Consider the following 18,436-nt stretch of genomic DNA (forward strand, 5'->3'; position numbering starts at 1 on the left):
ATATACATACATACATACATATATACATTCATACATACATATATACATATATTTGAGTCGGTTTTATGAATTGGCACTCTCCAATCATTCATCCTAATAGCAGTGAAATGAGATCAATCTATTTTGCGCTACTATCTTGTAGCACAAAATTTGCGCACGTTATTCTAGGTCAGTTCCTTTTCTTCCCACACATTTGACATTAGTTTTATCTACTGATATTAGAGGAAACTTCCACCCTTTGGCATACACGCCTACGTCACCAAAGTTTTTATATTGCTTTAAATTTAATATATGCTACTCCCACTCGTACAACTAATCTATTTATTTCTCAATTTATAAATCATATTATTGTCATATACCATCTTAACTTTCCTCTTTTAGTGTTCGTTTGTTTATCAATCAATAACTTCATTTATACAAAAATCTCAAATTCATACAATAGAGTTGGACAAATTTATGTTTTCTTTAGTCCCTTAGCTCTATAATTTCCAATTTTTCCTTCATAGGTCTTATTTTTTTAGGAAGATATACATACATACCACTTAATTCCTATGTACTTAAATATCTAATATCTAAACCTCAATTTTTACAAATGTGCCGCGCTACCTATGAAAGAAAAGGTGCATTTTACTTTTTTTTTAGTTAAAATAGTGGTATTTTTTATGTGATATGAAATATTTAGGTGGTACAATTGTAAAATGTAAAGTTTAGGTGTTAGATATATAAATACATAAGAATTGGGTGGTATGTATGTAAATGCCCCGAAATTTAAAGTTTAGACCAACTAACGTTGAAGTCTCATGAGAACTCTGCAGCCATAATCACGGACAAACCAAGCTAATAAATTTGTTGAAAGGAATATGAAACCATATACGTATCGAGCTCGCAATGATCGTGTCTTCTTCACCATATATGCTTCATTATCATCCCCGTGTGGTAAAGACTGCTCCAAAACGGCCATAATTCCTTTATAGACCAGAAATGTGTTTTATATTCTACAAAATGAAAAAAGGTCATGAAAACATTAAAAAAATAACTAATTTCAAGCTACACAATTTAATACTTCCTCTATTTCAGACAAGGCAGTGGACACTTTTCCAGTTGTATTAAGTGTAATAAAGAAAGAAAGATTTACATAAAAAGCACTCAATTATATTATGTATTTATATATCTAACACCTGAACTTCAATTTTTATATATATGCCCACCTTACCTGCATGAAAAGTTGTATTTCATTTTTTTTAAAATTAAACTAGTGGCATTTTTTTATGATATAAAAGATTTGGGTGGTAGAAATATAAAAATCAAAGTTTAGGTGTTAGAAATGTAAATAAATAGGAATTGTGTGGTATGTATGTAAATGCCCCAAGAAAGAAAATGCATTGAAAACATCAGACAAGGGAATTTCAGAGAGTATAAATCGCAATATACTTTCATTCACTGAAACTGGGTAAAATGAAGGAATACCACGTTGCATCTGTAATTTGAGGGGATCTTTTGCTACAAATAAGATTAAATTTAGCAAGAATTCAGTAAAATCAGTAAATCCAGATTTAGTAAATATTGAGAGGATCGGAACATGAAAACTGTGCCTTGAAAGCCGTTAAATTTTTATAAATTTTAAAAAAGTATAAATTTCAAAAGAGTTCGGCTATTTGTTTAACAGGAGAAATCTTTAAATCTATTAAATCTTATGATTGATGAGATTTACAAAATTTTAATTCAATCAATAATAATAAAGCTGAAATGGAATTTATCAAAATAGAATGATTTAAATCCACAAAATTCAATCCGATGCCCACCTAAAAATAGCTGCATGATGATTGAGAAAGAACAAACAGAAAAATTAGTGTCAAAAGTGGTCTAAAAAAGGAAAAAAACAACAAAGCCTATCAGCAGCAGCGAACCTCATTGTATGCATGAACGCCAAAAGCCCCAATTTAGAAAAGAAAAAAAAAAGTTTACATACACAATTTTTATTCATTAACATATTTAACACCTAAACTATAATTTTTAAATATATGTTACCTTACCTATGTATGAAAAGGTGTATTTCACTTCTTAAAATTCAAAATAATGGTATTTTCGATGTGATATGAAAGATTTGGGTGGTAAGAATATAAAAAGTAAAATTTAGGTGTTAGATATGTAAATACACTCACCTGGGTGGTATGTTTGTAAATGTCCCAAAAAAGGGGGATGTTTACAAAAATAACACGGGATTTTTATGTATGGGATTTTTATATATTTACATATGTAGCACCAAAACTCTCATAATTACATATACAACATTCAAATTTTTTCCAGCTCATAAAAAATACTACCATCAAACATAAAATACACATTTTTATTTACATATATCAAATAACAAAATGTTATAAATGTAAATATCAAACTTTAGGTGTTGGATATATGAATGCACATGAATTATCTGATATGCGTATAAATTTCTCAAATAAAAATAAGAATGATAACCTTCAACTGCAAGTCAGCAACATAACATGCAATAAGTAAAGCAAATATAAAACAAGAATATTTCAGAATAATTAATCAATAAAAGATTAGAAAAATTACCTTTTTCCCTGGTTCGGGTACAGGGCATCCAACAGAGAAGAAAAACGGCCTTTAATTCCGCCATTGCTAAGCTGCTAATTTTATACTCAGTGACCGCACTGAAATCAAGTGGAAAATCTCGAAGTTGGTGATCATAAAGCAAGAAATTCACAGAGGAACTGTTGATCTGATCTGACGGCGGCGATTTGTTGGAAATTTTTTCCCCAAAGCGCGGTTTTCTGAATACCGTTGAGCTGCTTCCCGCAAGCTTTTTCCAGTTTCCGGGCTTTTGCTTGGAAGAACTTAAAAAGCGCAAATCCAGATCTAACGTGGATATTTTGGAACCTTTTATGGTTTGATAGGATTGAAAAGCTCAACGCGAGCTTGGTGAGTTAGTATGAAAATTTGGGCACAGAAGACTCTACCAAGAAATGCAGAAATAGGGAATGGAAGCTCAAAAGTGATGTTTTTTTTTCTCTCTCTGAGTTGAAGCAGGCATAATGATTATACTGATAGAAATTATAGTTATTTGTTTTACTGATAATTTTATAAAAGTTTTGTAAATAATTTATGTTTTAATTTAATGTAAGCCAAATATTAATCAAATCAGTTTATGTTAAAACCACTAGCGGCTCACATAAATGATTAAAAATATTAAGTTTATTATTAATCTTTCAAGATAATATTACATTGCCAATTTAAATGATATTTGTTCAGATATATTGTGTCGCGTAATCCTATAAAATGAGTAATAATAGTTAAGAACAATAAAGATAATGTAATATAGTATTTGTTCAAATATAATAACTATATGATTTGAACTGATACACGTAATTCAAAATTTGAGCTAAATTAATCAGAAAATGAAATAAAATCAAACTGCACCATTGAATTGATTTTTATTCAATTATTTACTTTCACTCAATAATATAAAAATATGATTCATACGGATCAGCTTCAATTTTAAAAAAAATTTACTTACATCCGATTCAGCTCAAATTCAAATAAATTTAAACTAGCAAGGAAAATGTATTATAACACGTCTAAAGCCGCGTCCTTATTATTCATCACATAAACTATATTTGAAATCAATTTGATTTTATTCTATTCCTAAAAATCCCAAAACCATACCAAACTAACTAGTTTATGAAAATCTACACCCAAAATCAAACCTACCTAAATTAGCTTGATCAATTTTTTCAATTTAATTAGGCTTTATCAATTCAGACATTTTTTTTCCTTGCCCGCCATAAATCTAAAGCATTTGAAAGAGTAGCGTCAAAGTTGTCCGTAGTGTCATTTTAATCCCAAAGTTTTTAGTAGTGTCAAATTAATTTTCAAATTTTCTTAGCGGACAAAAAAAAATCCTCGGTTTAAAGAAAAAGGTTAGTGTTTAAACCCATATAAAAAAAGTGAGGACTAAATTGGCAAATTTATATAGCATGGGAATCAAATGGTCCCCTGCTAAAAATCAGGAATTATTTTGGCACTTTCCTACGAAATATACCAAGCGTTAAAGATCTATCTACAACATATCCAACTAAAATACATAAATAAAACATATAATTGGAACCTTTTTTTTTTCTTTTTCTTGAGATACTACCCTCATGAAAACATTGCATTATTTTTACAGCTTGGACCCCATCAATAATCTTAGTACATAAGTTCATAAATAGCAAATTTCCCAACCTGATACAAAACCAAACTGCTACAAAGATAGCTCTTAAGGTTTTCAGAAAGGGAATTTCTTAGAACCACAGGAATAAGTATGGCTGCTGTTAGTTGAAGCCATTATAAAGACGTTTTGTCAGTTATAAGGTAACAGTAGAGAAATCGGCATCACAGCTTCTGTTTTACAAAATAAAGCTTTTTTTTCCTTTTTTAAATTCAGGTATCAGTAGCATTCATCAATTCCTTGAACCATCAATTCACCCATTCATCTCAATTAGCCATCTGAAACATGCTACCCATCATATAAAGCACAAGCTAAATTGTGGAGCTTGATCTTTGTCCGACTAAAAAAAGGAGGATTTGGATACATACCACTTAATTCCTATGTATTTACATATCTAACACCTAAACTTCAATTTTTACATACATGCCACTTTACCCATGCATGAAAAGGTGTGTTTTAATTTTTAAAAGTTAAAATGATGGTATTTTTTATGTGATAAGATCTTTGTGGTATAAATGTAAAAAGAAAAGCTTAGGTGTTAGATATGTAAATATATAGGAATTGGGTAGTATGTACATAAATGCCCCAAAAAAGGCATCCAATTTGTAGGCTTGTTTCCTTTTATAAAGAAGAGGGCTTCACCAATATTTTGTACATAAAGATTAAAGATATAATTCTCCACAGCGAAATCTCCAGCGGTGAAAGTATGAGGTAGCCATCCATTGGGTATAACTGACACAGATGTTCATGTTTTTTACGCAATAACCTTCATTTAAAGTTTTCTATTATTTTTTCACTCTGTATTAAGTTTTAGCTATTTCCCAAGTATCCAAGAATGTAAATTATAAATAGAAGCTTCTATGAACTTCTAGGCATGATTCAAAATATGAGATAGTAGTTAACTTATTCAATCACAAACTTTGTAGAGGTTTGGTCAGAAATCATGCAAAGAAATTTATGCAATGCAGACCCTGATAAATGCAGTTATGTCAAGAAATTTAACTTACCAAATTTGGTTCTTACATTGCCCTGCTATAAAAGTCCCCTTACAACGCAAAATTGGAAAGATATGTTTGGGCACACCTTTTTGCGTCTTCCAGTTTAAAAACCAAGCATAGAATCCACCCCCCAAATAATTGACTCGATAAGGCATAACTTTCCCATAGATCCTTTGCTGAAACAAAGAAACAGTAACAATTGTTAGGAATGATATTTAAATCTGATTGTGGTTATCAAGATCTTAATGATATACTTTAAAAATTGGGGCACTTACATAGTTACATACATACCATCCAATTCCTATGTATTTACATATCTAACGCCTAAATTTTGCTATTCACATTTATACCACCCACTCCTTTCATATCACATAAAAAATGCCACAATTTTTCCCTTCTAAAAGTGAAATACACCTTTTCATGCAAAGGTAAGGTGGCATTGTAAAAATTGAAGCTTAGGTATTGAATAAGTAAAAAAATAGGAATTGAGTGGTATGCATGTAAATCTTCCTAAAAAATTAATGTGAATAAATGAAAACATCAGAAAATTGCATAATAAAAAGGAGAATGAAAATTTTCTGGCAAACTGCAAACATTGTCCATAAATTCTAAGAATAATTTCTCAATCAGAAATATAATGTTTTTATAGGAAACTTTTTAAAAATTCATGATTGTACCACACAAGAACAAAAGATTATTGATTCAATGCTTTGAATTTCTAGGCTTCAGTATAATAAAACGTACCATGAACAAGCTAAAGAGACAATAGTTTGAATAAGATTTTTAAAATACAATAAAAAAAAAAGAATTCAAGTATAAATTACAGTAGTAAAACGGCTAAGCTATAAATTACAAGAACCACAAATTAAGAAGAAGTCAATTTATTCAGATGAAAATTGCTTTCCAAGCATCAAGGATCCAAAGGAAGAGATATAGACATTCGAGGGAGCTTTCAAAGCTAACTTGATAATGCAAATGCTCACAGAAACATTAGAATTAAAATATAACGCAACACTGCAAATTAACTTAGATGTGGTCAAAATTATAACTGGCAACCTGGCAATTGCTGTACATGATCGTAAAAATATATATATAAATGTAAAATAAAATAAAAAAGCACATCTAAAACTCGAAGATATCAAAAATGTCAATGAGTTGGGTGCACATGTAGAAAAAAACACTTGGAAAAACTTTGGCTCCCAGTACCCCAGACAAGCAGTTCAATAAAGGGCAAAAAAGTTGAGGAAGAACGGGTTTGGAAGGTTTGCATGCATGCAACTCAATTCCTTACATATCTAACAGCTAAACTTCATTTTTTACATACATGTCACCTTACAAGGAACTGTAAATTAACTTATATATATAGGCATAAAAAGGTGTACTTCACCTCGCGAAAGTTAAAATAATGGGGTTTTCTTTTATGTGATATAAAAGATTTGGGTGGTATAAATGTAAAGAAGTAAAGTTTTGGTGTTTGATATGATATACATAGGAATTGGGTGGTATGTATGTATGTAAAATGCCCCTCCAACCAATCAAGTCTCTATGGGAGCCTGAATCGGATTAATGAAGCAATGATTGTGAACCAACTTGAACTACTAGCAACTTGCTGTTCGTGAAGTTTTAAGTCACCTAGCACCAAATTTCATCAAGTTGACAAAGAATTAGCCTTACTCACCCCTTCGTATTGCACTATTGAAATTGCTCAAGGACTCACAAAGTTGCTCGCTTGCCAAGGTTACTCATCCAAGGAACTTGGCCGCTCATCCCGAGTACTCACAGATCAACTACTTGAACTATTTGTATCAAACACCCACAGACCAACTTCTCCCTTCCCAACTTGACAAAGAAGTTTTTCTTTTTCAATCCCTTTCTGCTCTAACCCTTTCAACTTGATATAAATTTGGAAGAGAAGAGGATCACGCATTCCATAAACCCCTTCATAACAAACATATATCTGAAGAGGTTCGAGTTCCACCTCACCCTCTGTTCATGGAGGAAGATGACGCACATGAAAGGAGCTCAGGGCAAATTCAAACAAGTTGAGGATGACAATTTCAGAGAATAATGGTGATCAAATATCAAGTCTGAATTGGTCATAGCAAAAGCAGAGCTCTATATTCAAGAGTTAGAAATTCGACAAATCTCTAAAGCTTTTACAATGAAATCCTCGCCAAGATGAAGCTCTTACATAAGGAGTTTCATCTTCTTCTCATTGACAAAATAGGTTGAACAGTAGCAGCTTTGAGGAAGATAAAAGAAAACAAGATAACACAAGCAGTGCAGAAGGCATGCGGAGCAAAGGAAGAAAGAACAGAAAGAAATCATAAATACATAAAGAAGGGAGAAGAAGCCCTATTTATAAGCAAATAATGCAGACGACCTTAATCAATATAAGCCACATCCATGCAGTAACATTACTCAAACTATCATTATAGTCATTGGTGTGATTGAAAGAACTCTAAACAAAGAATACAACGCCCTTGACCCATCAAAAACAACTTCATAACATAAGTTGGCTTATCAATGAAGCCTGACATCATCATCAAAGAAGACCTCATACTATAAATATGACTTCAAACTTGCTAACAAAATTAGGACTTCAAAGTGAAGAATCAAATTTAAGCGTTCAACTTCACAAAATAACAAAAAGTAAGATCTAAGGTCAACTTCATAAATACAAGCAATACTTTAAAGAAAAGAATTTTCCTTTTATTTAAAGATTTATTATATCAAGTTAAATAGAATGTACAAAAATTTAAAAAAAAAACTACATTTACATGACTTATTCCAACAAATTCCACTATTGACAAAGCATATGACAAACGAAAAATACAAAGTTAATTCCTAAGAGAAAGACTTGCAGGATCAAAAGGATCCTTGCACTTGTCATCCAACAACAATAAAGCTCCTCCTAACAAATAGCAAAATCACGGTTCAAGGGCAACCTCATGAGGAAGATTGTTACTATGGGTCAAATAGCATTGGACGAACTCAACACTCATTTTAAATTGGCTCAACGAGGAGGTCTCTGAGAATTTCTTCATCAGGTTGATTTTTTCACTCTACTCATCAACGGCTTGGCAAAGATTTTGGATAAATCTATTAGACAGCTCAATAAGCAACTAGTGTACTAGCTAAGCTTGGCAACCACCTCATCAAGGCAATTGGACGAACTCAACACTCATTTTAAATTGGCTCAAGGAGGAGGTCTCTGAGAACTTCTTCATCAAGTTAATTTTTTCACTCTACTCATCAACGGCTTGGCAAAGATTTTGGATGAATCTATTAGACAGCTCAATAAGCAACTAGTGTGCTAGCTAAGCTTGGCAACAACCTCATCAAGGAATTACTTGTCAACTCATCTACAAACTTCAAATCTTGCAGTCTATACTTCTCAACTTCTCAAAAAGAATAAAAAAAAGTAATGTAAACCCATATTAGACAAAATTTAGTCAATAAAGCCTTCTATACTTCTCAACTTCTCAAAAAGAATAAAAAAAGTAATGTAAACCCATATTCAACAAAATCTAGTCAATAAAGCCTTTACGGGAGCCTAAATTGAGTTCAGCAAGTTACTTATTAAACAATCTTGGACCACTTAAAACGCAAAACTCAAGTTTTAAGTTGCTCGAATTCTCAAATAGTCTTGGATGAAATTCATAAAAAACCAAACAATTAGCCTTATTCAACTCTCAATGTTTAGTCATTGAACTCATCTAAAGACTCACAAAATAGCCTTCCCTCCAAGGCTACTTGCCCAAGAAGCTCAATTACGCACCCTGTATACTCATCAATAGTTTAAGGGTTCTTCCAAGAACAAGCACTCTCAATCTAAAAATCATCCAAAATTCTAAACGGGTAACTAACTACAAGCCATAATCGCTTGCTACAAAACAAATTACATTGAGTCAAAGTTATCTGTTTCTATACAATAACAGTGCGCATCCAATTCCTTAACATTAACTATGCCTCTCACTTATAAATAATGGGCCAGTGGCCAAATGGCCATGCACGAACACACGAAATATATCAAATTAACATTAACTATGCCTCTCACTTATAAATAATGGGACGAACACACGAAATATATCAAACGATCTCATATTGTTGGCTTAAACTATTTCAACCTACTCTACCTCATATTCCCTCTTAAGATTCAGCCCAGAAGCCTTTGGCCCTTCGAATTGACTCAATTTTCTCTAAGGGGTTCGATTAGGTACTCTATAGATCCATTCACCTAAAAAAATTGTTGAAGCTCGGCCTCTCTATCTTTTTATCTTTTACATTCGATTTATATATCTAGAAGGATTTTAATATATCTAGAAGGATTTTAATATCTTTTCACGGACAAAATTAGATCCAACACAACCAATTTTAGATTAACATGCAACAGAGGATAAAAGAAGTCATGTGTATAAAAACCACGTGTAAAGCTACAAGTAGTCCCTAAAATATTCATATTCAATGCAAAATTAATGGATGAATTAGTTGAGACAATAATCATAAACCAAAGAAAAGCAATAAAAATTTAAATAAAAAGGGAAACAAATAATTTTTTTTCCAAAATTAAAATACATTACCACAATAGAAATAAATGTAAATATTTCAAAAATATAACATTATAAGACAAGCAAGATATTCCTTGAAAATAATATTGAAATGTGACAATTAAGCCAAAAAATTATAAAAAATACGCAAATAAATGTCATTACCACTGACAAGATTGAGTAAAAAATTGAAGAATACTGAAAGCAATCCCCCACCTCAAGAGATGTCTCTCCAAAAAATCTTTCTGAAGCGGCACCTCCTAAAATATAGCTACAGTGTCAACTTCCCAACCCATTCCTCTACAATACCATAGTCTATACTCAGTTCTCTGAGAGGAGGTATATTCTCCGTTGCAAAAATCATGAGATGGGGATATGTGACATTATAGTGATCATAAAGAACAAACTGCAAAAAAACATTTGGGCTACAGCTATGGCTTAGATAGCAAGCAACATTCCTTGCCCTTGAAACATCTACGGAAAACCGCAATTCAGGTAAAAATGGGAATTTGGGTGGCAAGTAATCTGAGAAAACATCAGAGATATCTCCCCATTCTGCCCATCTTCCAGGAAATCGATTGGGATAAACCAAACTTTCACCAGCATGAGAAAGTATTTCTGTTTGTTGTTTTGTAAGAACTACCCCACTAAACTCACAGATGAAAGCTCCAGATCGAATCAAATCAAAAGAGCGAACACCCCAACCAGTCTCCTTGGATCTAAAGACCTCCAACCTTGGCCTTAGCCCCTTTTGGCTCACTCGGTTTGGACAACTTGAGGGACACTGGCAAGCTGTGCCACACTCATAAATCAAAGGCTTCCCCCTCACAAGAACTCCACTACCATCATAAGGTAATTCACCCCCATTCAGAGTTGCACAGTAGCAGTTCACTGAGCAATTTATTTTGCACTTGCACCCACCCATTCCCTCACCATGAAACTTCTCCTGGATAGCAAGAGGATAGATTGGCCGAGCCAGGTACTCAAAGTGCAAAGGATCTTGATCATCATCTAGGTCATTGTACAATGAAACTGGGAGATTCTCCCTCCCCAATGAGATATCATTGCAAAAAAACCCACTGTTCCTGACATTGAAAGAATTAACTCTCAAGCTTGCTGCCATTTTAAGCATGGCACTGCCCATCTCTTCTTGCCCCTCAATTCTCAAAAGCTTGTACTTGTAAACACCAAAACCAGACTTACCGGCGTCCATCCAAAAATCAACAACCTTATAAAGTCCATCATAGACATAAACTTTTCCGTTAGGGCTCTGATCGAACTTGACTCCCCGAATCACTCTTATCTCGATGCCATACGCCATGCTTCTCTCAAGCGCCAAGTTTCCTCCCACAAGCTTCTGGCTGTTGCACATTTTGTGCATATTCCTGTCCCTACCACCGTGACCTGTGTAGATAAGAACATCCCCACCATCATCGTCATCCTCGTATCCACCTGAGACGATAATGCTCGTGGCTATCGGCTCGCCACTACTGCTCCTGCTCGCCGGCACATAGTCAATCCCAGCCTGAACTTGCCCATGCAAACCAATGACACATAACTCCATCCTAAAGAAATAGACGTCTCCGACAAAGATCCCTGGAATGGAGCCGATGATTCTTTTGTCGCGGTTCAGAGGTTCAGCCAAAGGTCCCGGTCGGCCATCAATGCCGCGGCCTTAAGGTCCGCGCGGCTCTTCTTTCCAAAAGAAGCCAAACCCTCACCTTTGGACTCGTCCCGGATAATTAGAACCCTGAGCGATTCGAACGTAATCCGGCTCCGTCGAACGAGGTCCCGAAAATAAATCTGGTCCTGCTCGCTAAGGGATGATACCCGCACCATCTCGGCTGATCGAGCCTTGCGTTTCTTCGAGACTACCATGGCGGAAGCGGGGGAGGGCGGCGGAGGGGCAGATGCAATGGGGCCGGAAAAGTGATTCGGGGCTTCAACAATCGCAGTTATGGCGGATGATTCGGCAGCGGCAGAGGTGCGTAATTTTTCAGCATAGGAAGCCATGTAGAGACGTGCAAGGCGGCAGTACTCGGCGAATAGAGCATCCTCGTCGGATGTCGGAGAGAGCTGTTGAAGCGGGCTGTGGACATCGTTAACTGGAACAATGGAGAGCGAGCTGTTGTCGAGGATAGTGCTAGTGCTGAAGCTTTCTGGTATGGGTCCAATGGTGGAATCAGCGTCGATGAGCTCAGCCTTAGGCTCGATCTTAGGGACGGTGACGGGGGTAGGGCCAGGAACAAGATTAAGTTCCAATGGTGAGGGGAAAACCATGTCGCCGGCGGCTAGCGCTAGAAAGAGCAAAGCTGATGACTCCTTTTTGAGGAAATAGGGTGAAGCAGTAGGGCTTACATAAGTCAAAGTTAAGTAGATTTCACTACATTTGGATTTACATACAAATTTTTTTTTTTTTTTGAAAGATTTACATTAATATCACAATTTTTTTTTTGCAATCATATTTCTAATATTTAAATTTTCATATTTGATTTTAAAACATTTTTACACCATAAATCTAAGCTCAAAAATTATATTTTATTTTTTAAAAATAAATGATAGCAATATTTTCCATGTGATATTAAAAATTTTAGTGCTATGCATATTAAAAAATTTTAGGTGTAAGATGTAAAAATATATAGGAAGTATGAGGTAATATATATTTTTATTTTTTAACATTAAATTTTAATTGTTATTAAAACATCATTAACATTAACTTATTTCAATAAAATGTATATTTTTCACTGTTATTAAAATTTAGACATTAAATATGTAAATACAAAATTCTATGATGTGCATGTAAATCATCCTAGTTGAACAATAAGAAAATGATTTGAATAAAATCATCTTGTGAATGTCAATTAACATCACAGATAAAAATGATTAAAAATGTTATTAAAATTTTGAAGTTGAATTTCATTTATACCAAATTATGTGTTTCATACCCATCATTAAGACAAAAGGCAAATTTTTCGTTGATTTATCCCTCTCCCAAAATTTTCAATTTATCTTCATTTTCAAAATTTTGAGTATCGACTATAACAATAAATAAATAATATATAATTATATATAACTAGAACATAAAATGCTCTTCTTTATTAATAGGCATGATGATTGGTAAAAAATCATCTAATTGATCATTTAAAGAAAGATAAAACGAATGTGAAGCTAACGGAGTATAAAAGCAACAAGAGGAATCTCTTTTTTAATATCGAAAAAATATTTATTGATTTAAATAATTCAATCATGTATATTATGATGAAAAAAATATTTCAAAAATTATCTCATCATAAAAAAACTAATTTGAAGGTCACCAACAACCAGATTGAATATGAAGCTTTAATTAATTGGTTGTGACTTGTCTGTGAGATAGGCGCTCGACATCTCCTAGTAAAATTCAACCCACAAGTGACAATTAATTAAGTAAATGGAGAATTTAAAGTCATGGGTGATATGATGGCTAGACACATGAAAAAAACAAAAACATAAATCGGGAATTTTGAATGTTTTAAATTCAAACACATTGCCTAAGAGAAAATCCAACTAGTCGATCTCCTATCTAGGTGCATCTGCTTGGGGAGGGTATGCCTCAAAGACTTGTGTGGCCGACCATTGAAGAACCTGAGAAGATGAAAATGAAGACCGAGTGACTAAAAATTTGGATGAATACTTATATCCAATACTTTGATATTGGGAAGATAAAGATGTTATTAACTCAAGGAGACAATGTTTTTTTTTATTAAAGGGAAGTTTTTTTAAAGGATAATCGTGTCACTATATTTGAGGTGCATAAAGGAGGACAAGACGGAAGATGTCCTCTTATAGGTATATTTTTGGGACTATGAAAGACATTCTGAAGAAAAAAGTTTTGGCTCATAGAGTACAATGTCAAGGCAATTTTTAGCCAACATTTCAGAAAAATGTTGAAGTGTTTTCTAGGAAATGTGAGTAGCGCCAAAAGTATGCACTGTGCATCGCTATAACACCAACAAACACACAAGTTGCAATTTAATATTAGCCCTTAAACTTTTGTCGTTTGGGGAATAAACATCCTTGGACCATTTTCCATCGTCACAAGGCCAATGCAAGTTATTTCCTGTCATTATGAACTATTTCTACAAGTGGATCAATATAAAGGCACTCACTGTGATTAGTGTAGAGGTTGTTTGAAACTCCATCTGGATGGACCTTATCTATCGCTATGGGTTGTCGGTGATCATCATCACCTACAAAATGACGTAATTTGTCAACTAAGAAGTAAATGACTTATGTCATAAGTTAGGGGATCAACTTAAAGTTTGCATCAATGCATCATATTCGAACGAATGAGAAAATTGAGGCGACCAACAAAATCATCTTCAACCTGCTCAAAAAAAGATTGAAGGCGCAAAGGAATATCTGGTCGAGATCTTTCTATCAATTCTTTGGGCGGTAGGAAGAACACCATGAATTACTATTGCGCAAACTTTGTTCGTATTTTCGCATGTGATGAAAGCAATGCTACCGATTGAATATAATCACCATAGTCAGTGGGTTATGACAATCTTAAAATTTGATGAGGAAAGCATGATTGAGTGGCAGAAAGCGAACAACAAAGGCGTAAAGCTCACACTCAACCATACGAAGGAAAAGCGGAGCAATTCAAATCTTCAACGAGAATACGTGAAGGGAGAAAAGCTCGATAGTAAACAAACATGTACGAGAGAATACTTTTACCTTAGGGGACCTTATGTTGAAGAAGGTCGATCCAGCTGCGCGATAACGGACAGTTGAAAAACTGGATCAGTCATGGACCATTCAACATCAACCAACGAGTCACCCCTAAAGCATACAAACCGAAGTCTTGCGTAGAGCAATGAGTCTCTCGGACATGGAGCAGGGAGGACTTGAAGAAATTTTTTCCTTGTAGAAAATCTCTGTATTATCAGGAGTAATAAATGAAGGTGTTTTCATTCCAAATCTTGTACCCTGTCTTCAATCACATAAGGAAATTTTTAGAAAAGATTTTGTTAATTATGTGCATGGACTCGGGTTTGAACAATACTCTAGAAACTCAAGGATTTCATTTATGGGATCATTAATATTCGACCTACACACGTAAAACTAAAGTTCATGTGACAGAACCAACAATGACACATGGTATCCAAATGATAAAAAGTAATAAAAATTTGGCAATGATGTAGGACGTCCAATCGATATCACCCATCTAAAAATGACGGACGATGATGATTAACGCTCGATTGACATTTCACTCAAAAATTGACCCTCAACGCCCAAGCATCAATAAAAACATGTCTTCCAACTCGACATGGATCAAGCTCTTAGGTGGTTCCCTACCCATTAAAGATAGGATCTGTGATGGGTGAAAAGAAAATCACCCAGCAACAAGTTTCGACAGTTCCCATCATAAAATTTGTGAGAAGATCTGTTTAATATGCATGGAGAAAGGTGTGGCCTATCTAAGGCGACAACCCAACCGAGCAACCGAGACATAAGAATTATAGGAAGTCAGGTAGTAACACATCAGAACCAACCAATGAACTCTTCAAAGAGCCGAGCTATCAACTATCACATACATTCATCACAAGTAAACAATTGGTAAAGGTAAATGGCAAGAGAAGAAGGTAAGAAAAAAAAAATCCATAAAAAATCTCTTTCCATTTCATGAATATAAGATTACAAAATTTCTTTATACGAAGTTCCCAGTGCGTTACAAACTGTTCAAAATAAAAAGATTTTTTTTCCTAAGTACAAGCAAAGCTCATGCAGAGTCAAAGGTTAGAAGTCCCTCTATCGTCTTTTGTTACTTTATCCTCCTCTTTGTTATTTTTCTCAAAGTCCGAGAGTAAGGTGGTAAATTCGTTCAGATCGTACCACTTAGGGGGGTACGAGCCCTGCCTTCTTGAACTGAGCGATTGATAAGAAGTATTCAAGTCAGATATGTTTGGCATTGGCCTCCTTCTATTGAGGGTGTGAAGAAAACTCGACAAAGAACTCGTCTTTTATCTTCATCGCAGCAATCGTTTTTTGTGTTTTGATTTTCCCTCTGGGCGGCCGACAACAACTCCAACAGGCTAAGTAACTTAGTTTTAGCCATTTCTAACCACTTCTCAACAATTGATGCACACTCTTCGACCACTTTAGCTCGTTCTTCCCTGGCCTCAACTCTATCCTTGGCTTCTTCCCATCTTTCCTCAGCTTACAGTCGATCTTTATTTTCTTGCTGAAGGGACATTGAGTGGAAGTGAGAAGCCTCCCAGGCTATCATGTGGTACTGATCAAGCACCTGATGTAGCACCAGTAAGTCAAAATACTTGGGAACCTTCTAAAAAGGGTTGGATCGGACGACCTCAGCAATGGTAGAGGGGTAGAAAACTGCGAAAGGGAAGTCGGAGTACCAGTCCCTCTTCAAGTTGACCAGAACAAATCGACCATTTAAGCTAGTGAGTGGGGAAACCCTCCACTTCTTCTGAGGAGGGGGAGGAACATGGACGACTGGTAGGAGCTTTTCCTTTCCAACGATGTATCTTTTCTTTCTTAGTTGTGGCAGGCTCTGGCACGATCTCAAATGCAGGTTGAGACAGAGCTCCGTGAGAGCCTCGACTAGCTTTCCACGTCTCTCATAAATCTATAAAACTTGTAGGAGCCAGCCAGGAGGGGAGTCACCACCAGCTTTCAGTTTGTTAGGAGTCCTCTCCGTCTGTTGTTATCGTGAAGGTTCTGCACATGATAAATAACCTTTTGATTTTGTATAAATAAGTTAATTCATCGATGACGATCCTTTTAATAGCTATGGTAGACTTAAAGATGTAGTAAACAAAGTATGCACTATTAGTCCTCTCTCTGATGGGTACAACTGATGCTGACTTGCTCGTTGCCTCTGCAACTTTTGGGTGGGCAGCCTTCGCCTGCGTTCTTCTTAATGATATGTACTGCTTCATTTGCCTCTCATTTAACTTTTCAGACATCTGGCTCTACTAATAATGCCTTTGTCTCTATCATCAGACCAAACCTTTCAAGCAGCAATAACCAATTAACAATTATAGCATCGGTAATTGGTGGATTGAGAGCTGCTTCCCTTCAATCTCATCCACTTTGTCTTGGGTACAAGTTAACATAGTCTTTTTCTTCTTTTACACTCCTCCCATTGGAATGATCTAATTTCCCCAACCATTAGAATAAGGCCCAAGGTAGAAGCATAGTTTCAAGTCTATTGTCTTATTTTCTAAGCCCAACAACTAGAGCTTACCTGACGAGTTGAATTGCGCATAGCTTTTCCAGGCCAAAATGGAACAAGAACAAGTAATTAAAAAGTTTGTTGACCACGAGACTTTTGTTCAACGACAGTAAAGAATGTACAACATAATCGCAGTTAAAGAGTTCAACATAACTCCTTAATGATTGAAGATCACTTGCAGCTCATGGCAAAATAGTATTTGCAAAGCTTATCTGAATAGATCTCGGAAAAAAATAAGATCCTCCCCAAACAAGTTCGTCGCTCAATCATACCCTCCAACAACTTGGAGTTGTATGTTAGAGTAAAAGACACAAGTGTCATGCAGCAAAGGAACCTCTCCCAGTGTCAAAATCAACCACTTGGTCACAACCATTAACCAAAGATTTGAGAATATTGCTTCAAAGCCAAAGCACAAAGGGCATAAGAGCAGAAGGCTAAAGAAGTTGACAAAAGTGAAATGAGAGGGTAAGAAGTAGAGTGTAAAAACAAATCCTTAGCCCATATATATATGGTAACGAAGGAAACAAAATCGTCGCACATAATTGCACATCGATTTTGAGAAGGCACCATCACATCAACAAAGAATTCAAGAAACGTTCATTTACAAAGTATATTCAAAATTTACTCCGAGAGAAAATATTTTACGAGTGGTTCATTTGTCGTTTCGCCCGAGACGAGCCCACGTTGAAACAACCTATTATAAATAAAAATATTATTGGCATCAATTTTTGATGTCACATACACATAATGACCGCTTGAATGATACGAGACCTTGCTTGATCTCCCATGGTCTAAGACATTCGATTGGACCTCCTGTTACAAGCCTAGACCGTAGAATCAAAATTGGTACATATTCAAACATACTTGGGAAAATTCATATGCGGTGATGGGAATTCAGACATGGCACATGTATAATTTCCATTTTGATGTGAAGAGACCATACAACTTCTATTCAGAGCTTCTCGCGGCAAGGGCAACCATCAAACTGTCCCACAAATGTTTCTAAAAAACTCAATTTTAGACCAACTTAGCTGCACGGGAGTCCGAAACACCCATCGACACTCAATCCCCAAGTTAAAACCTCTAAAACGTTCATTCTTAAGTTACAGGATTATAATTCAATGATAAATGACTTCATGTAGCTTACATATTAGTGAAAAACCTTCCTACGAACATTCGAGCACAAAATTGAGTTTCAGACCATTCAGGTCATACCTGACCCCGGTAGTCTTACGGTCTCCCTACACTAGTAGGTAGACTTAGGGCCTCCATAGCCAAGGACGAAGGATCCATGATATCCTGACTTGGCTATGTCTACCTGCTAAGGGAGTCTTCCCCTTCTTGTTGACACCTCTTTTGAGACATGTCATCCTTTTGAAACAATCTTTGATATCATTTCATGGGCCTCTGCATGCTCATGCGT

General features: G+C 35.1%; 1 protein-coding gene and 1 pseudogene across 1 annotated transcript in view; both read right to left on the bottom strand.

Annotated features, from left to right (window-relative positions):
- Positions 1–2,635, bottom strand: part of LOC110032213 (membrane protein TMS1-like) — a 6,326-nt gene extending 3,691 nt beyond the window's left edge. The window contains exons 1-2 of the mRNA XM_020735766.1: positions 2,575–2,635; positions 790–995 (exon numbers count right to left, since the gene is read on the bottom strand). Of these exons, the coding sequence (XP_020591425.1) occupies positions 790–961 (172 nt within the window). The 5' untranslated portion in view covers positions 962–995; positions 2,575–2,635. The remainder of the gene's footprint in view (positions 1–789; positions 996–2,574) is intronic.
- A 102-nt stretch (positions 2,636–2,737) lies between these two features.
- Positions 2,738–12,126, bottom strand: LOC110032211 (annotated as a pseudogene).
- Positions 12,127–18,436: the final 6,310 nt, after the last annotated feature.

The sequence above is a fragment of the Phalaenopsis equestris genome, unplaced genomic scaffold (assembly GCF_001263595.1).
Source record: "Phalaenopsis equestris unplaced genomic scaffold, ASM126359v1 Scaffold000885, whole genome shotgun sequence".
In the NCBI taxonomy this organism is placed as follows: Eukaryota; Viridiplantae; Streptophyta; class Magnoliopsida; order Asparagales; family Orchidaceae; genus Phalaenopsis; species Phalaenopsis equestris.